At 41.7% G+C, this 17,982-nt stretch overlaps 2 protein-coding genes across 2 annotated transcripts; both read left to right on the plus strand.

Annotated features, from left to right (window-relative positions):
* The first annotated feature begins 2,837 nt into the window (after positions 1–2,837).
* Positions 2,838–5,686, plus strand: LOC115672113 (stemmadenine O-acetyltransferase-like). Its single transcript, XM_030593886.2, has 3 exons — positions 2,838–3,383; positions 4,229–4,780; positions 5,103–5,686. The coding sequence occupies exons 1-3, from the start codon at positions 2,973–2,975 to the stop codon at positions 5,466–5,468; spliced, it is 1,329 nt and encodes a 442-aa protein (XP_030449746.1). The 5' UTR covers positions 2,838–2,972; the 3' UTR covers positions 5,469–5,686.
* An 8,848-nt stretch (positions 5,687–14,534) lies between these two features.
* LOC115672071 (stemmadenine O-acetyltransferase-like) lies at positions 14,535–16,226 on the plus strand. The gene has a single exon (XM_030593828.2). The coding sequence runs from the start codon at positions 14,628–14,630 to the stop codon at positions 15,930–15,932; it is 1,305 nt and encodes a 434-aa protein (XP_030449688.1). The 5' UTR covers positions 14,535–14,627; the 3' UTR covers positions 15,933–16,226.
* The last annotated feature ends 1,756 nt before the right edge of the window (positions 16,227–17,982 follow it).

Genomic DNA, 17,982 nt, shown 5'->3' on the forward strand with positions numbered 1-17,982 from the left:
AAGTCAAATCTTACGATATAAGTTTCCGTAATGAATCGACAGAAGTCAAAACAAATATGAGAGCACAAACGTGCCTTTTTAATCAAGAAATCTCCAATCATCCGCCTTGTGTGTACGTCCATGCGGACGAAATCATTCTATCTTAAGTGACCTTTACTTATTTTATTTATTTATAAGAGTTAATATTAAGAAAAACCTCAAAATAGTATACTTGTGATAAATTTGCCCTCCGTCGTTTATTAAATTTACGGGTTTATATCACGAAAAACTCCTTGACTACCAAAAACCCAAAACTGATATATCTATGACAATTTTACCCTTTCTTAGTTTCCGTTAAATTTTACCATCAAATTTTTTAGTTGAATGACACTTGACAGTTGACAGGTATATCAGTTTAGAATTTTACCCTCCGTTTTTCACAGGTGTACCGGTTTATGATTTTTCGTGGGATTAGTCCAATTTAACGAAGGGTCAATTTATCGCAAATGTACCAGTTTGAGGTTTTTGGCTAAAAAAATTATTTTTGGATAAATTTGTCATAAATGTATCAATTTTCGATTTTTTATGATAAAAAAATTAGTTTTGAGTAAATTTGTCACGTGTGTACTAGTTTAGGGTTATTCATGATATTAACCCTAAATTTGATAACATAGATGACACACGGTAACGTGACAAGTTTACGTGGAAATCCATAGGGTTTTTCATGGTTTTACCCTATGGATTTACAATACCATGTCATCGTGTGTCATCCAGGTCAGCAAATTTAACGGAGGTTGACGGATGGTAAATTTGTTACGTGTATACTAGTTTTGGATTTTTGGTGGTGAAAAAATCAGTCTTGGATACCACCCGCCTGGGTGGCGCTGCTGGAGCGCGCACTCTTCCTCTCGCAAAAGGTTGAGTGTTCGAATCCCGGGCGCCGCAGGGTGACTTAACCGGTGGCACGTGTGTGGTGGCTAGCACGTGTTGCCCCCAGGGTTTACTCCCCGGCTGTCGGCCGTGCGGGGGTTCCCCGGGTTACCAACAAAAAAAAAAAAATCAGTCTTGGATAAATTTGTCACATGTATATTAAGTTGAGGTTTTTCGCGGTATTAACTCTTTTTATAAATTGTGACATATATATTTTAATTTTTGTAATCTTATGCATGTGAAAAGTTCACATGGATAAATATTGGCCTGTGAATTCATATATCATTGCAATAGTTTTTTTTTTTGAATTTTAATGGAAAAGTAAAAAATTACTCTTTTTCTCCCCGTCTCATTCGTAGCTCCTGTATAGAGTGAATTTGCGTCTTTATATGATTGTCGTTTTTGGCATTTTTCTTGGTTTTTTGTTTATTTTCGATTTCGAATACATAATGGTTGCAACTACCCTATTTATTTGGAATATCTCAAACACCATCTTAATGCCATCCAACTCAACTATAGTTCATCTTGATATTATATAGTCTATAATTCTGACATTTGAGACGTACATCGAATCAATTTTGGTCCCGACAAACAGACAAGTTTTTTGTAATTGATTTCTAGGGGGGGGGGGGGGGAGGGGGGGAAACAAGCAAAGACACGACACCTCCCTCGTTTGTTACGCGCTAAAGAAAGCATTATGACGTCGAATATCTTAAATCCCTTAACCGACCGTAAGCTCGAGAGAAGTGTCGCGATAAGAAAGGGAAAAATCACGAAACCAACCCTAAAACCTAATCATATCAATTCGGTCTTAGATTTATCAATATTCCTCCTAATGTAATCTCAAACCTTCCTGTAAAATTTCGATACAATCCTTCCGGTTGATTTTCACCTGAAACTACTGACGCGACAATCTAGTCATCATCGGCTGTCCCACATAGCACCCGTCGTCTATGAAATTGTCTTCGACGTGGCTATTATTCGTTTTTCTTCCGAATGCATTGTGACCATTGAGGATCGGGTAATTTGGTATTACTAAGTATCTTTGACCCTATTGATTTTCACTAGAGAAACATATATTTTATGTGGTTTCCACGGCAACTTACGATGGAAATTAATGAAACTGTTGTAATTGACAATCTAGAAAGTACAACAGGATATTTATTAAACTCTGCATAAGACGCTTCTTATCTAGGGTTAATACCTTGAATTGATTTTTTGACTACTAAAAACCATAATCGGCACACCTGTGACAAATTTACCCCAAATTAATTTTTTGGCAATAAAAAACTCAAAATTGATACACTTGTGACAAATTATTAGATTAATACCATGAAAAACCACAATTGGCAAACATTTGACAAATAGAGGGGCCCGTCAATTGCCACGTGTAATCCAACTCAGCAATTTGATGGCAAAATTTAACGAAAACTAATGGAGGGTAAATTTATCATGAGTATAACAATTTGGAGTTTTTTGTGATCAAAAAATTAGTTCAGATAAATTTATGATAGATGTACCAGTTTCAGATTTTTCGTGGTATTCACCCAAATATTTATTTTATGTGTGTCTCATTCTGCGGGTAAATGACCTTTTTATGAAGTTTTACCTCGTTACTTTCTTCTTATCCACGCACCGCACCCCCGATCGTGGATTTCCCTATCATTGCCGCTTTTCCCAGCTGGCAAACACGTATTCGCCGTTGATTTGGTCAACAAATTCAAAATTCTTCCTGCTCAAAGCCTCCCTGCCATTCACATTGAGCCACGTAAGCATCGCTCACGCGCTCATCTCCCGTGGCCCCCACCCCTCCCAAAAGAACGAAAATTCGGACTAACGAACGGTAACAAGTATATACTGTTCAAGCACTGAAGCTGAACAAAACCCTACCTTTCCCCGTTCACTTTTCTCCATCATCCCACCTTCTATATAAATCCACCCTATATTGCGAGGGCAGGATGTAAGTTATACTGCATCATATCTTCTTTCTTCCTTAAGCTTAAACTCTCGCTTGACACATCAATACACACGCTCTAGGAGTTCGAAACCGCCAAGAGAACACCATGACCATGGCCGAGATGGAAGTCGAAGTCGTCTCCAGAGACACCATCAAGCCCTCGTCTCCAACTCCGGACCATCTCCGCCATTACAAACTCTCCTTCCTCGACCAGATACAGGTCCCCGTGTTCATGCCCTTGGTCATCTTCTTCCCGAGGGATGACGGCGTGTCACTCGATGAGAAATGTAGCCGCATCAAGCGGTCTCTGGCCGACGCCCTGGCCAAGTTCTACCCTCTCGCAGGTCGGGTCAGAGACAACCTCTACGTCGACTGTAACGACGAGGGCGCTTTGTACGTGGAGGCTCGGGTCAGGTGCAAGCTCTCGGATATCCTCGAGAACCCAGTCCCTCGGGTGTTGAACAGGTTCTTGCCCCGTGAGCTCGACGATGTGCAGGACTTGGCTGTGGCTGTCCAGGTATTTCTTGTCTAGGTTCTGTATTCTCATCAAGCTCAAAACACCAAACAAAAATAAATATCTGGAAATTCAAAGAAGACATTATTTCTTATACTTACCTGGCAAACTTTTTTATTTCTTTTGCCCTCAATTTAGATCGAAAACTTTAGATAATAATATCATGCGTCAGATTGTGTTATACCACGGTTAAATGCAGAACCAAATTTTGACATATGCATTCTTGGTGGGCTCACAAAGTAGCCAGCTAATAAAATTTACATCATAGCTCATTCAAATATGTTCTAGTTATTTGTTGTCTTTCGGTCATTTATGCAGGAATCTTGCTCAAGGAGATAAGATTAAAAAAATAATAATAACAAGCTCGAGATAGCGCGAGATATAGATTTCATGAAATTTCGCAAATTAAATTGTGACAAAAATTGCACCATACACCAAGCGATCAAGAGTATGACGTTCCTTATTGATACTTTGTTGTGTAGGGTCTTGTGTCAAACCCAACATATTTTTACATGCATATATACATCCTTTCGTTTCATGCGCTCTACTAGATCTTTTTAAAACACAAAAAAGTTATTGGATATACGTGAACGAAAATAATTATTTTGACTCCCTTACCAAAAAAAAAATTATTATTTTGACTGACGATTTTGTAAAAATGTGGCGCAACTTATTTCCCCATAATCTCTGAGGTGCATCCAAAATTTTGTTAGACTTCCTGATAAAAATCCGCAAGTTTTCTCATAACAATGGACTTCATATCCAAACTTACATGCATTTATATTCTTTACTATCTGAACATGCAACAGCTTCACGCACTTATTACGGCGTTTGCATTCTTGACACAGGTCAACTTCTTGGAGTGCGGTGGCTTAGCCCTCAGCCTCTTGATCTCCCACAAGGTCGCGGACGCCCTCTCCTTCTTCACTTTCCTCAACGCCTGGGCCGTCTCCGCCCGTGGCGACCCCAACATCATCGATCCTTGCTTCAACTCCTCCGAGCTCTTCCCCCCGATCAACCTCTCCGGCTTCCAGGCATCCACTGGCATTGTCAAGGACAACATCTCCACCAGGCGCTTCATCTTCGACGCCGCCACCATCGCCTCGATCCGCGAGCAGTTCGCCGACCTGAACACTGTTGCTGCCACCACCGACCACCCGCGCCGCCGCCCGACTCGTATCGAAGCCCTTTCGTCCTTCCTCTGGAGCCGCTACATGGCGAGCACGCAGCCCATCGATGCCAGAGGGGACAAGATCTACACTGTGCTCCACGCCGTGAATCTTCGGACGAGGACAGAGCCGCCGATGTCAGAGCGCCACTTCGGCAACATCAGTAGGTTGGCAATCACGGTACCAACTGTGGACGCCGGCACCGACGGAGGCCACAAGATAGTCGATCAGGTGATGACACTTGCAGACTGGTGGGGCCACCGGCTCTCTGTCCCTATAGAAGATTGATTTACAAAAGGGATATTAGGTTTAGTAAGACCAGTCTATAAAATTGGTTTACCAATTGATTTGTCGAATTGTTGGTTTTTAATATAACCCACCTACTTAAAGGTCGATTTGCGGCTTGGCACATAACTTAAAATAAATTGGCATTATTCTTGATAAAATTGTTATAGTAAAATATTACAAGGTGGAAAAGTTGAATAATCATGTGACACTTCATATGTCCGTAAAAGATTTTCGTCATTTCTCAAACCAAGAATTCTTTGCACAGGTTAGAGACGCGATCAAGCAGGTGAATGGGGAGTACGTTAGGAAGCTCCGGGAAGGGGAGGGCCACCTGAACTCACTGAAGGAGCAGGCGGCAAGGTTCTCCCGAGGTGAGTTGGTTTCGTTCAGCTTCACAAGCCTGTGCCGGTTCCCGATCTACGAGGCGGACTTTGGGTGGGGGAAGCCTGCCTGGGTTGGCTCGGCGAGCCTCACCTTCAAGAACCTGATCGTCTTCATGGACACCAAGACCGGCGACGGCATCGAGGCCTGGGTCAACCTTAAGGAGGAGGACATGGCCAAGTTCGAGCAAGATAAGGAGTTGCTCGCGATCGTTTCGCCTTCCGTGAGTGTCAACAGCTGTGCGTTTTAGTTGGTGAAGTTGGCCAAAAAGGGTGGCCTTATTTAGTCTATTTCTCTTAATTATGTTATAACTACGGACGTTGTTTCTCCTGGGATTTTTCTTTTTTCGGGCTTTCTTTGTGAATATTTTGGTGTGTATGCAATAATAAACCTTGAAATGCAACTGTAGATCTGAGGAAACGGAACGGAGAAAGAAAGTATACAGAATAAACTTGTGACCTCTTCAAATCCAGTGTGTACATGACATGTATGAGTGCTGCAAATTCAACGTATAACGTGGAGTTCTTTGTCTCGATTAGGCAAGTGTGAACGGACTCGATGTTTTTGAACCAGAGCATCTATAATTTGCTATTGTTGTGGTCATGCACATGAAAAGGAACATATAATCTTTATCCATATACCCAAAAAAGCTTCTCGCGAGCCAAGTATTCGAGACGAAAGGTGATGGGGTTGGTTTGCGATAATTGCATGGGTCCCACACTCACAAACTATGTGGTTTCGGGGTGCATATGATGACGACGTAGTAGTTTTTTCTCTGTAAAATTTTGTCATAGCATGTGATCCATATCTGAAGATGCGGACCAATTTTGTAAACTGATATTGAATAAACGGGTCATAGTCGACCCACGATAAGAATCTGCGGACCAAATTTTGTGTACCCTCTTCACACCACTCCAATATCGGTACTTCGATCGAGATAGGAGCTACGCAGCTCTGCCCCAAACGTGACGGTTTTTCTTTATAGATCCCACCCCCCACTTGCATGCGCGTTTGCAATCGAATGATTTAAATAATCCAATTGCGTGCCCAAACACATGCTCTAGAAGACGAAGACACTTGGATCTTCTAGAGAAGCCTGGGCTCTACAATTCACGCTTGCTTGTCGGACGTATGAATTAACCAAGAAATGACCGGTTGTAAAAACGCGACTTGCCAAGTCAAATTAGTATTATTAGGGCCACCTGATGCATGCAGTAAACAGTTTTATATTACGTGCAAGCAAACCTGGAGATCACCAAAAGTTGGTAAAGATTCATTCCTTTGACTCCCTTTCGCAGGTTATTATAAACTAACCCTAGTTTTCAATTGAGTGCCCCCTGATTTGTGCATGTCCATTGCTGTGTTCACCAGATCAATCATACTTTCCTAATCCTCCTTCTCGAAGGGAAGAACGTGAGATTCTTTTTCCTTTCCGCAAGGACTAGGAGATTGGATCTCGCCATGATCAAACACGTGTCCAAACCTATCATACGTCTATATAACCCTTGTAAACGATAAATCATTTTAAAAATAAGGGTTCTAGAAAAATGTCCGGCGGTCAATGCTGAGACACTCTCATATGTACCCTTGAAGAATACAAAAGAGATGGGGGTTGATTGAATTAAGTTAGGTTAATCTAGAATCTCCTTGGAGACACGCATACATACAACGAAAGTCCGTATACATCCAGACTACTTCGCATCCATGTGAGACTGTACGAGTCCATTCTACTGTAAGTTCTGAAGATGATAGGTTACACATAACATCTAGTAATCATTGAAAATAAGAAATCAGTCGGATACACAGGGACTCGGAATTGACACGAGAATTGACACGATGAATATCATCATCTTCTGGACCTTGTCATCCTCATCAATTAAGACATGGTAGGTGATAACCTAAAGATTCAGGCCATTAATTTGAACAAGAAACAGACAGTCCGATCTGCTATGTTGGCGAATTATGAGCCATTACTAAAAAAAAGTGATGGCACAAAGATGTTGATTTTAAAAGCTTTGTTTGTTTCGCAGAAAAATAAATGATTTGAAAAATATTTTTTTAAAAATAATCGCTTGTATCGCTTTAAATAATTAGTCAATAGAAAATATCTTTCAACTTATTCATTTTCCGCAAGACAACCGGTATCTCAGGTCCACAAGATTTTGAAGCCTAATCTACTACAGCTCAATCGTGGTCGCCTTTATAACTTGAAGGAAATTAGTAGCTTCGGATGAAGATTGTACCGCCTGAAACTTAAATAGTAATATAAGGATTGAAGTATAATATATAATTTTTTGCCAACTCAGACTTGATCGTACAATAGCTCAGCCTCCAGAAGCAGAGTGCTCAGATGGTTACTTGTATTTGGAACTAGGGTTGTTTTTTTAGGCTCCGTTCGTTTGGCGGAAAATATTTTTCGTATTTTCCAGTGTTCGGGGGCAGAAAATAACTTTCCACGGAAAACATTTTCCCTCTCATGGGCAATTTTGCCTTCACTTTGGGGGAAAATGATTTCCTCTTCAAGACTCCGTTCGTTTGGCAGAAAATATTCTCCTTTTGGAAAATATTTTCCCGGAAGTCATTTTCCTGGAAAATGTTTTCCCATAACATAATTTTTTGGTGTTCGGCGACCAATATGAAAAAGTTTCGGAAAATATTTTTCGCGGCAATGGCGACAAAGCGGCAAGTGTACGGCGGGCTACCGGCGGCGGCGGCGGCGACTATGGCGGCCGGCGACGACGGCGGCGGCGGCGACCGCGAACCGGCAATGGGCGACACGGGCGGGCTGGCATGGCGACCGGCAATGGGCGACCGGGCGGCCGGCAGAACCGGCTTCCGGGCGGGCAACCGGCTTCCGGCGCTGGCGGCCGGGCGCCAAGGCGGCCGGCGGCATGGCCGGCGGCGGCGGGCGACGGGCGGCTGGGCGGGCGATCGGGCGATCGCCGGCGGGCCGGGCGACCGGAGGCGAGAGGCCGGGCGGCCACGGCGGAGGGGGCAAGTGTGGCAACCGGCTTCCCGGCGGCGGGCAACCAGCTTCCGACGGCCGGCGGCGGGCGACGGCTGGAGGTTTAAGCTGACGGCGGTCGGCTGGAGGCCGGCGGCCGGCGATCGGCGGCCGGGCGGGCGGCCGGCCGGCGACGGGGGCGGCCGGCCGGCGACGGGCGGGCGTTCCGGCGATCACGGCGGCCGGGGCGGGCAGGCCTGGCGGCCGGCGGGCGGCCGACGGCGGTGACCGGCGATCAACTTCCTCTCCCGCGGAAAACATTTTCCCTCCCATGGGCAATTTTGCCTTCAATTTGGGGGAAAATGATTTCCTCTTTGTGAAAAGAGGAAATCATTTTCCTCAAAACAATGAAGGATTTGGGGGTGGGGAAGGAAAATGTTTTCCCACGGAAAACATTTTCCGTCCCCGAACACCGGAAAACGCGGAAAATATTTTCCTGAAAAATATTTTTCCGCAAACGAACACAGCCCAAGAGAAAATCATTTTCCCCCAAAGTGAAGGCAAAATTGACCATGGAAGGGAAAATGTTTTCCGTGGGAGAGGAAGTTGATCGCCGGTCGCCGCTGTCGGCCTCCGGTCGCCGCCGCAGGTCGCCGCCGCCGTCGGCCGCCGTTCGCCGCCGTCGGCCGCCGATCGCCGCCGCCGATCGCCGTCGCCGCCGCCGATCGCCGCCCGCCGCCGCCGACCGCCGTTGCCGCCGCCTCTCGCTGCCGTCGCCGCCCGCCACCGGTTGCCGATCGCCGCCACAGGTCGCCGCCGCCGATCGCCGGTCGCCGGACGCCGCCAGATCGGCGGTCGCCGAACACCAGAAAATATTTTCCGAAACTTTTTCAAATTTTAACCAAACACCAGAAAATTGTGTTCCAGGAAAACATTTTTCAGGAAAATGACTTCCAGGAAAATATTTTCCAAATGGAGAATATTTTCCGCCAAACAAACAGAGTTAGAATGTGAAAAACCAAGCGATTTGTTTCCTCCATTCATTCTATTGATTCTTTCCTCTTCACAGTCTCACAAACATGATAAGAGCCAACACTTTTTCAGGACAAAGCCTCGCTCTGATACCGATTGTAAAAACACAGTCCGACCAACATGATATCTCGGAAAGAAGTGCCCAAGTGGTAGCTTTGGGGTTGACAATCTCTCCATATGTGATTTGGTCATTCATACCCCTTTCATCATTCTCGAAAGATATTAAAGATCACATCTTGTCGGAGCTCTCTAGTCCCGGAATCAACTCACCACACTTGTTGAATTATTAGGATATGGTCTATTCTTGGGTAATAATGATAAGGATCATTGTCCAAAACTTGATTAATATAGGTCAAGCCTCTTAAGGGAATACTCTAGTTGATTGTACTTTTTATAAGTTTTAAAACTCAATTACACTTTTATGATAAGTTTTAGAACTTCCGGTCCACTTAGCTTGGAAACGAAGCAAGAGATTTACCTAGTCAACTGTTACTTTTCCTTCTTAAGCAAGAGATTAAATAGGTATATGTATGGTGCATGCATAGCCAAAAAGAAAGGAACGTGAGAGAAAATGACCGAGAACAAAGAATCGAAGTATTGAAAAGGAGATATTCAATTATGCACATATCCCAACTGTCTGATTTTTGTGTGTTCTTTGAATATACATCATGAAAAATCAAAGAGTATATCGCCGGCGTAAAGAGAACTCTGTTTAAGCGATCTAATTAATCCTCAATTCGAGGGTTTTAACTATCGAACCTCTCACTAACCATAAGATTGAGGGTGGATAAGGGAAAAGAGAATTGTTACACGTAACGAGGACCCCGAAATAGGGGCGGCTTTCCACTGCACATGTCATAATAATTCGTGGATGTGTTCATAATCATTGAAATTCGCCTAAGTGCTTGTCTACTCATCTCATCTTTGAAAAACTCTTCTTCTACACCGTGTTGAGATTAGGAGCGTGAAATTTAGTGGATAACAACGTTCTCGAGGGTCGTATAAGTTGGGTCCAATTGATTTCCATTAGAATCATCGATTACTCTGTTGAAGGCTTCCCTATTGTTACTTTTATTCTCCCCTTTTACTACAGCTTCTTTCTCTTATTATAATGTCCTGCAACGTATCAATCAAGGGAAGAAAAGTAATAGTTTGAATTAAATTCCAGAATAAAAGTCGGCAACGTAATCGACTCTATCGCCTCTCCAGAGGCAAGAGCCCAATACCTTCACCCGAGGAAATAGCCAAAAGGGAGCTCAACCCGTCAATATATCAAGTTGAACCCACATTCATTCAAAAGCTTAAACCAATAAGTTATAGGTCAACTTAAATATATTACGTGTTCCACGTCACACAACTTCTCTAATGTGGGACTTTTATAATACAACTCACTCACGCATCTTAACAATCTTATGATCAATCCACTTCAATCTTCATGGTCAACACGAGGACATTCAAAAAACCATGGCATAATTGGACTTACTCCCAAAGAAATAATACGTACCTAATCAACCGATCATTAGAAAACCAACTATGGTACAAAAACTGCTTAAATAGTGAGGTGACAAATTGTGTGCGAGTATAGTGAGCGATATTCAAACCCAATTTCGTGAAGGGTTGGCGAAATCATATTCGTATATTGGTCCCGATCCATCTAGCATCATTATCGGCATCGAACATATCCCGTCAGAGCTTTGAATTCGCACGGATAATAAGACATTCCGGGAAAGAAAATCTTCGAATCCCGACGTCACGAAGCACTTTTTACAGTGACAATCTTTAGGGCAATGATGAGTTGATGACAGCATTCAGCTAAGTCCTACTTTTTGAGCCTGGCCCTCCGAATACGGGTCGAGTCAACCCGCCACTTGTATCGATATTCCGCCCACCAAATCGATCGAGAAAAATCTCCTTCTCGATGTTCATTTCTTGTCGTCGTGGATCGGGGCCAAAAATAATTGGCATTTTAGTCGAAGTCTTCGTTCGTTGGAAAAGGACTTCGAGAAGAAAGCTAAAATTGCAGCCAGAGATTTTGCTTTCAGCGGTGAACGTGCTGCTTCTGGGTTTACATTGCCGAATTCATTCTTGGCGTCTTCGCTGGGATTAATACAACTGGAATGCTTGTCTTTATTTATAGTTAGCGTGCCCATGCGTCGCACCGGGGTGAACAATTTCGAGTTGGGTGCGATTGGAACGTGTGTTTCGGGATGAATTATCCGTTAAATTGTATCCTCTTTCGTATGAATAATCCTAGCTTGAACTAAAATGGAGGGGGCATTTTTAGTTCGTATTCAATTGAGATGGATGGACTCAATAACGGTTCGGAAAGTCCTAATTGTCGTTGTTATATGGTATGGGGGAATTTTGGATGGCACCAATAATGTTGGTGTAATATTGAGAGAAAATATTATAAATATTTCGAGGAAATACTTAAAAAGAATAAAACCCATTATAAGCTAATGTTTCGAGGAAATACTTAAAAAGAAGATAAAACCCATTATAAGCTAATGTTTTATCATTTTATTTATATATTTTTTTATTTTTATTTTTTGGGGGTGGGTGGGTGGGGGTATGGTATTGATTCATTGAATGAGGCAATTACAAATCCTAATTTGAAGCAAAATGATTTGAAGGGCAGTCCAATCATGAACAGGCCCAGAAAGGAAAAACGTTATTACATCGTGGGGAATGCACTGGCCCAGACCTGCCCAACCCACCTGCAGAGAACTTACTTTATTTCCTGAGGAAAGCTCTTCTTTTATTTTATTTTCTTTTCTTTTTTTTCTATTTAAATTTTCGTGTTCACAATGTATTCGAGACCGGTTCGTAAAATCGGCACATTGAATGGTATGACGGACCGTAAGCGGATATTTAGATGACTAGGTCATATTTTATACCCAATCAATCGGGGCATGCTACGTTACTTAATGATTAATATACCCGTTTTGTGATTAAGTCAGAATGCAGCGAGCATTGTTCGAAACTATTTACACACAGATATCTCAAATGCAGTTCAATTCAAATTGTGCCTCCTCGCTTTTTGAAGGTTCCACGAAAAATATTGTGTGATCCTTGTCCTAGATAGGTGAATTCCTGATTAGGTGCTTGAAGAGTTTGTTTAATGATATGTCGTCTATGAATATGTTGGAAATTTTGTTCAAAATCACGAACAAATGGGTGATCTCACAAATCCGTAATTCACGGAAAAGTCCAGAAACTTATAATGTAATTATCATAGATAAGGGAAATTGCCGTTGCCTATTAAATCACAAATCACAAGTAGAGAATTCATTATTTCAACAAAGTGCATAGTATGTCGCGGTTTAATTGATATTCGTACGATAGGTTTGACAAGGGATTTACTTGAAAGAAAGCAAAATATAATCTCATTGGAATTTTTTTGTTTTTGCGAAGATTCTAAAGATTCAAGAGCTAAAATCGCAAACTTTTAAAGACATTGGTTATTTTCAATATGTCATAGCAAGCTCTCAAATGCATAAATACTGATTCGCGTTAATAACTTTCATTATTTTGTTTGGATCTTTCTAAACGTGTCAGTAAATCAGTGTTTTGTATATAATCCTCCTCTTTGACCACAGTTTTTCTATTTCATTCGGTCAAAGAAGTAAAAGCAGAGTATGATAAATGGATGAGCTCTCAATTCTAACTATGGCAAGTTCCAAAACCTTAAGGCTGTGTTTAGTCCTCCGGATTTCTAGCCATGGTAGAAATGGATAGGATAGGATATAAAATCTATGAGATTTGCTATATCCTATTTACTGTTTGGTGAATTGCAGTAATAAAACTAGATATTTTCACATATTATTATGTCCATTATTTGCTATGAATGTTATATTGGTGTAAATGAACCTAAAAATTGCACAAACGGAGATGATAAAAATTTCTCACGACACCCTTACCTATTTCATTTTTATTTATTTTTTATTATTTTTCCTCTCTTTTTTGATTAGTTTCTTTTTTATTTCTTCCCCTTCCATCATTCTCTAATAAAATTTTGTTAAATAGTAAACTATACAAATATGCCTAAAATATGTAATAAATATAAATACTAAACGTGTGTGTGTGTGTGTATACATATATATGAAATTTACATCGTAAGATGGAAAGAAATTTGAATAAATAAATATAAATAAGAATAAATAAAAACGAATTTATTATTATTATTTTGTTATTTTGAATTTTTTATATTAAAATTCAAATATTATTTATATTCGAATATTGTTTTAATTTTATTAATTTAACATGTTTGTTATTCGAGAAAAATAACTTTTATATTATGGATATTAGAAATCATATCCACTTTTATCTCACCTCCCCATGGGATAATTTTATCTGGATTATATCCTTCCTATATCCAATTTTATCCTATCTTGAGTAGGCACCAAACACGGGATAGGATAAAATTTATTATATCCTGAATTTTATCTCGACTACCAAACGTAACCTAAATTATTGAAGATCGACAGCAGATTATATTTCACATCTTAAAAAGGCGAAAAAAAGAGATGTTAACAGCGCAAGCTTCCACCGATTCACAAGATCAATCTAGTTTCGTGTTGTTTTCTTTTCTTGTGGGAAAGAAGATTTTTACTCAAGCTTACACGACAGGTGAGGATGGACCAAATGAAAGATACTTGTCAGTGGCTTCAAAACCCATGTCTTAATCAGATGATAAGTGCAATTTGACAAAACTAATCTTCTAAGATACATCAATGCTGACTTACATAGTCTTCTGATGTTAAGCTATGGACTTCTGATTTGCAATCCTCTCAACGGCACGTCCGAAGAGAGAATGACCACTTTTTGGGTTTATCTCCCATGATCCTATTAAGTTTTAGCAAATTATTTGAACGTATTCAATTAGTAAACAACTTTGCATAAATGTTTTATTGCTTTCCAAGCTTCGTATCGGTGATGTGACTTTATCTAAAGAAAACAAAACTTTTCCGGCGAGTCCGGTTACTGATAATTACTGTTGCCGCTGGCTGATCGTCTCGAATGCTCGCGAAATATATCTTCCGATGGCGTGTTGGTGGCCTGACTGGAGATTTGTTTAGTCTAAGACAAGCTCCGAATAAAAAAGTGCAGGTTGGTGGATGAGTGTAGCTAGTAGTGATAAGATTTGCCATATTTGATGACCAATTGGCTGAAAAAGCATTACTTGAAGAGTCGAGTAACCTGGGTTGAATCGTTTCACTGAATTGACTGATTTGAATTGATGAGAGGGCACAACCATCTTCTCTCCGTAACAACTGGCCCATGTTTGGAGGCATTGTTTTCTTGCAAGATTTGTCTTGTGGCTGTTATATACATGCACAAGCTCAAGAGGAATTCACCAACAACAGACGAGAAACAACCTAAAAGAGTTCAAGAGTTTCAGCATAAGTTCTTGTTGCTCTCATAGAGGAGAGGATGGAGATTGCAGTTGAAATAACCTCCAGAGAGACCGTCAAACCATCTTCTCCGACCCCAGACCACCTCCGCCACTACCGACTCTCATTCCTCGACCAAATCTCCCCGCCGGTCTATAACCCGCTTGTCCTCTTCTACACCCCACAAAATGAAGGTGATCAATTCAACATAGATGGCATATCCAGCAAGCTCAAAACTTCCTTATCTTGCATCCTCACGCATTTCTACCCTTTGGCGGGCCGCCTCAAAGGCAACGTCTCAGTCGAATGTGACGACGAGGGAGTGCCCTACTTCGAAGCTGCTGTCAAGTGCCGACTTTCCGACGTTACTGAGAATCCTGACCCGAGAGAGCTAAGGAAGTTGGTTCCTTTCGTTCTTGATGCCATCGACGAAACAACCCTAGGTGTCCAATTTAATAGATTCGATTGTGGTGGAATCGCTGTAGGAATATGCATGTCGCACAAGATATCAGATGCGCTATCCGTGGTCACGTTCATCAAAATGTGGGCTGCCATTTCTCGCGGAGAAGAGATCGTGATGCCTCCTAAATTCGTCTCAGCCGAGCTGTTCCCGCCGATGAACATATCAGGGTACGAACCGAGTACAGGGATTACCAGACACAACATAGTTTCCAAGATATTCATTTTCAAAGCCGATAAGATAGAGACACTGAAAGCTAGGTATTCCAAAGAAATGGACCTCAACCAAAATCGACCCCCTTCGCGCGTTGAGGCTTTATCGACCTTCATCTGGAGTCGCTTTGCTTTGTCTACTAGGGTTTATTCCGAACCTAGCAAGAAATGCATCGTCCTTCATGCAGTGAACTTGCGGACCAAGTTCGACCCTCCGTTACCGCAACTTTCCTTCGGGAACTTCTACCGGGTGGCGGTGACTTCCTTGCAATTGGACTCAGGGAAGGAGTGCTATGGGCTTGTGGCTAAAATGAGAGAGACGGTGGCTAGAATCGACAAGGGCTACGTGGAGAAGCTCCGTGATGGGAAAGAGCACTTGGACTTCATCAAGCGGAGCGCCGAGGTATACCTCAAAGGAGAGCTACTGGCCATGAACTTCACCAGCTTGTGCCGGTTCCCAGTGTACGAGTCCGATTTCGGCTGGGGCAACCCGACATGGGTCGGGTCACCAGCCCTAACTTTCCAGAACCTTGTGGTCTTTATGGACAACAAGTCGGATAATGGTGTGGAGGCATATATAAGCTTGAGGGTTGAGGACATGGCTGCTTTGGAAAGTGATGAGGAGTTCATGGAATTTGTGACTTCTCCAGGAAAAAAACACATTTCGGAGTGAATGATGTAGAGATAATATGCTTATCTGGGATTGGCCTCCATAGTGCTAGCTAGTGTAAGAGGTGACTATTGAGCCTTAGGTTTATGACAACACACTTTGGCTTATTAAGATCTGAATGATTATGGTGTTAGAGATTGATCCATCGAACGAATTTACAAGCACGTTTAATCATTTGAAAATGAGTGAAGTCTAGTGGATGACCAGCATGTACAGAGAGTTGCAGTCTCTCCCTTGAAAATTTATCTACCTTATACTCTCCTCAATGAAATGGTCAAAGATATGTTTTCTATGGTTCAGTTACGACTGCGATCGGACTAAAAGGTCATAACCACATCACTAGAAGAAGATTGTGATATCTGAAGAATTTTCGACTTGTTATAAAAATCCCGCATCTACGAATAGAAGAAGTGCGAAGAAAGTTCCCAATTTAGACCAGCAGATTACTTGAACATTACTCCAATAACTCTAGAGAATATCTTATCATTTTCCACGATTCGAACTCTAGTGAGCACAAAATGCCAGAGAAGGAGATCATGTTTAATACGCTGAGGCGGCGTGGGCCAATATAGGTTGAACACCTGTCGGCCATCCAAACCCTACTGAAGAAGGTAATTTGAGGGAAGAAACCCTAATAGTATTTCCGGCTCCAGCCGCTGGAGAATCTCGGTCAAGCCTGAAAGTGGCATGATCATATGAGCTTCGAAGCAGTCGAGTATGTCATCATTCCGGTCGACATAGACGTTCTCAGGGACTTTTTCGGCGAGCGGTGATGGAATAGGTTAGAGTCTCTGATATATAGTTAAGTCTCCAGCTAGTGATAAAGTACTTCCATAGGACAGTGTCATTGATAGTTCCGAAGAAGAGAATCGAATATAGCGGCGCGAATTGATCAAACAAGGTATAGTTCGTGGTGTTTGAGATGGTGGTCGGGGTTTCGCGGAGAAAGCTTAACGGAAACTCTAAGAACAATGTCTGATCTCCATTTCTGGCTGTTTTAAGCTATGGAATATATATGGTATGAAAGAGAGTGCCAAAGAGATCACATCTTAAAACACTTAACCGGACACTCAAGCACCTCTAAGTTAGCATCAACATCTTAACTATCTGTAAAATATGGGTTTTGACCAAGTTAAAAGGGAAAAGCAAAAAAAAAAAACTTTGAAAAGTCAAAACAAAACGGTTAAATGGACTTCAGCTGTATAAGGCCGAGAGCTGTGCACGGGAGGAAAGAAAGAAAGAAAGAAGAAAGGAAAGAAAAGATAAAGAAGGGAAGAAGAAGAAGAAGAAAGAGGAAAAGAGAGAGGGTTTTGCGGGTACACGCTACGAGATCCTCCCAAAGCTAGATTAATCACGTACTGCAACACCCGGTGAGTGCTCAAGCTCTTTGATCTTCCAATCATAGAAGTATTCGAAATTAGAGCTTAAATTCCAAGTTTTGTAATCGAGCAGCAATGTCCGAATTTTGAATTGTTGAACTAAGGGATTTCATGGAAATTGTGGATTTATTTTTTGGCATTGTGGAGCTGTGGGGTTTGACAAGAGTCAATTTAGAGAAACGGTTAGGTCGAAATAAGAATTTTGGGGTTTCGTGTATGAGTTCTGCGTTGTGCTTAGGTTCGAATAATCAATTTGAACGAGCGATTTGTTGTCACATAGGAGTCGTTTTATTAGCATTTAAGCTTAGTATAGCCATAGTTTAGGTAGTGTTTTACTTGATTTTGACGTCGATTTTACTACTTTTCGTTTATTTATTAATGGTTTGCAAAATGTTTTATGAAATTCGTTTCGAAATGTTACGGGATTATGATATGAATTCTTAAATGGTTTGAAAAACGCCTTGTGAAATGTATTTTGTTTGATGAACGAGAGTTAAGAAAGATTATATGTTTGGTTTGTGAAATCGTTTTGTGATTTGATTTTGAATAGGCTTGTGAATTGCGAAGGATGCTGTTGTGAGTTTGTGCCAGTACTCAATATTGCTGTGAGCCCATTGAAGGCTTGTGAGTATACATATTAATGTCAGGATATCATTGTGGGCCAGCCATCGGCA

The sequence above is a fragment of the Syzygium oleosum genome, unplaced genomic scaffold, assembly GCF_021117445.2.
Source record: "Syzygium oleosum isolate NSW1041296 unplaced genomic scaffold, Sole_v2.1 Sole_v2.03, whole genome shotgun sequence".
Lineage (NCBI taxonomy): Eukaryota > Viridiplantae > Streptophyta > Magnoliopsida > Myrtales > Myrtaceae > Syzygium > Syzygium oleosum.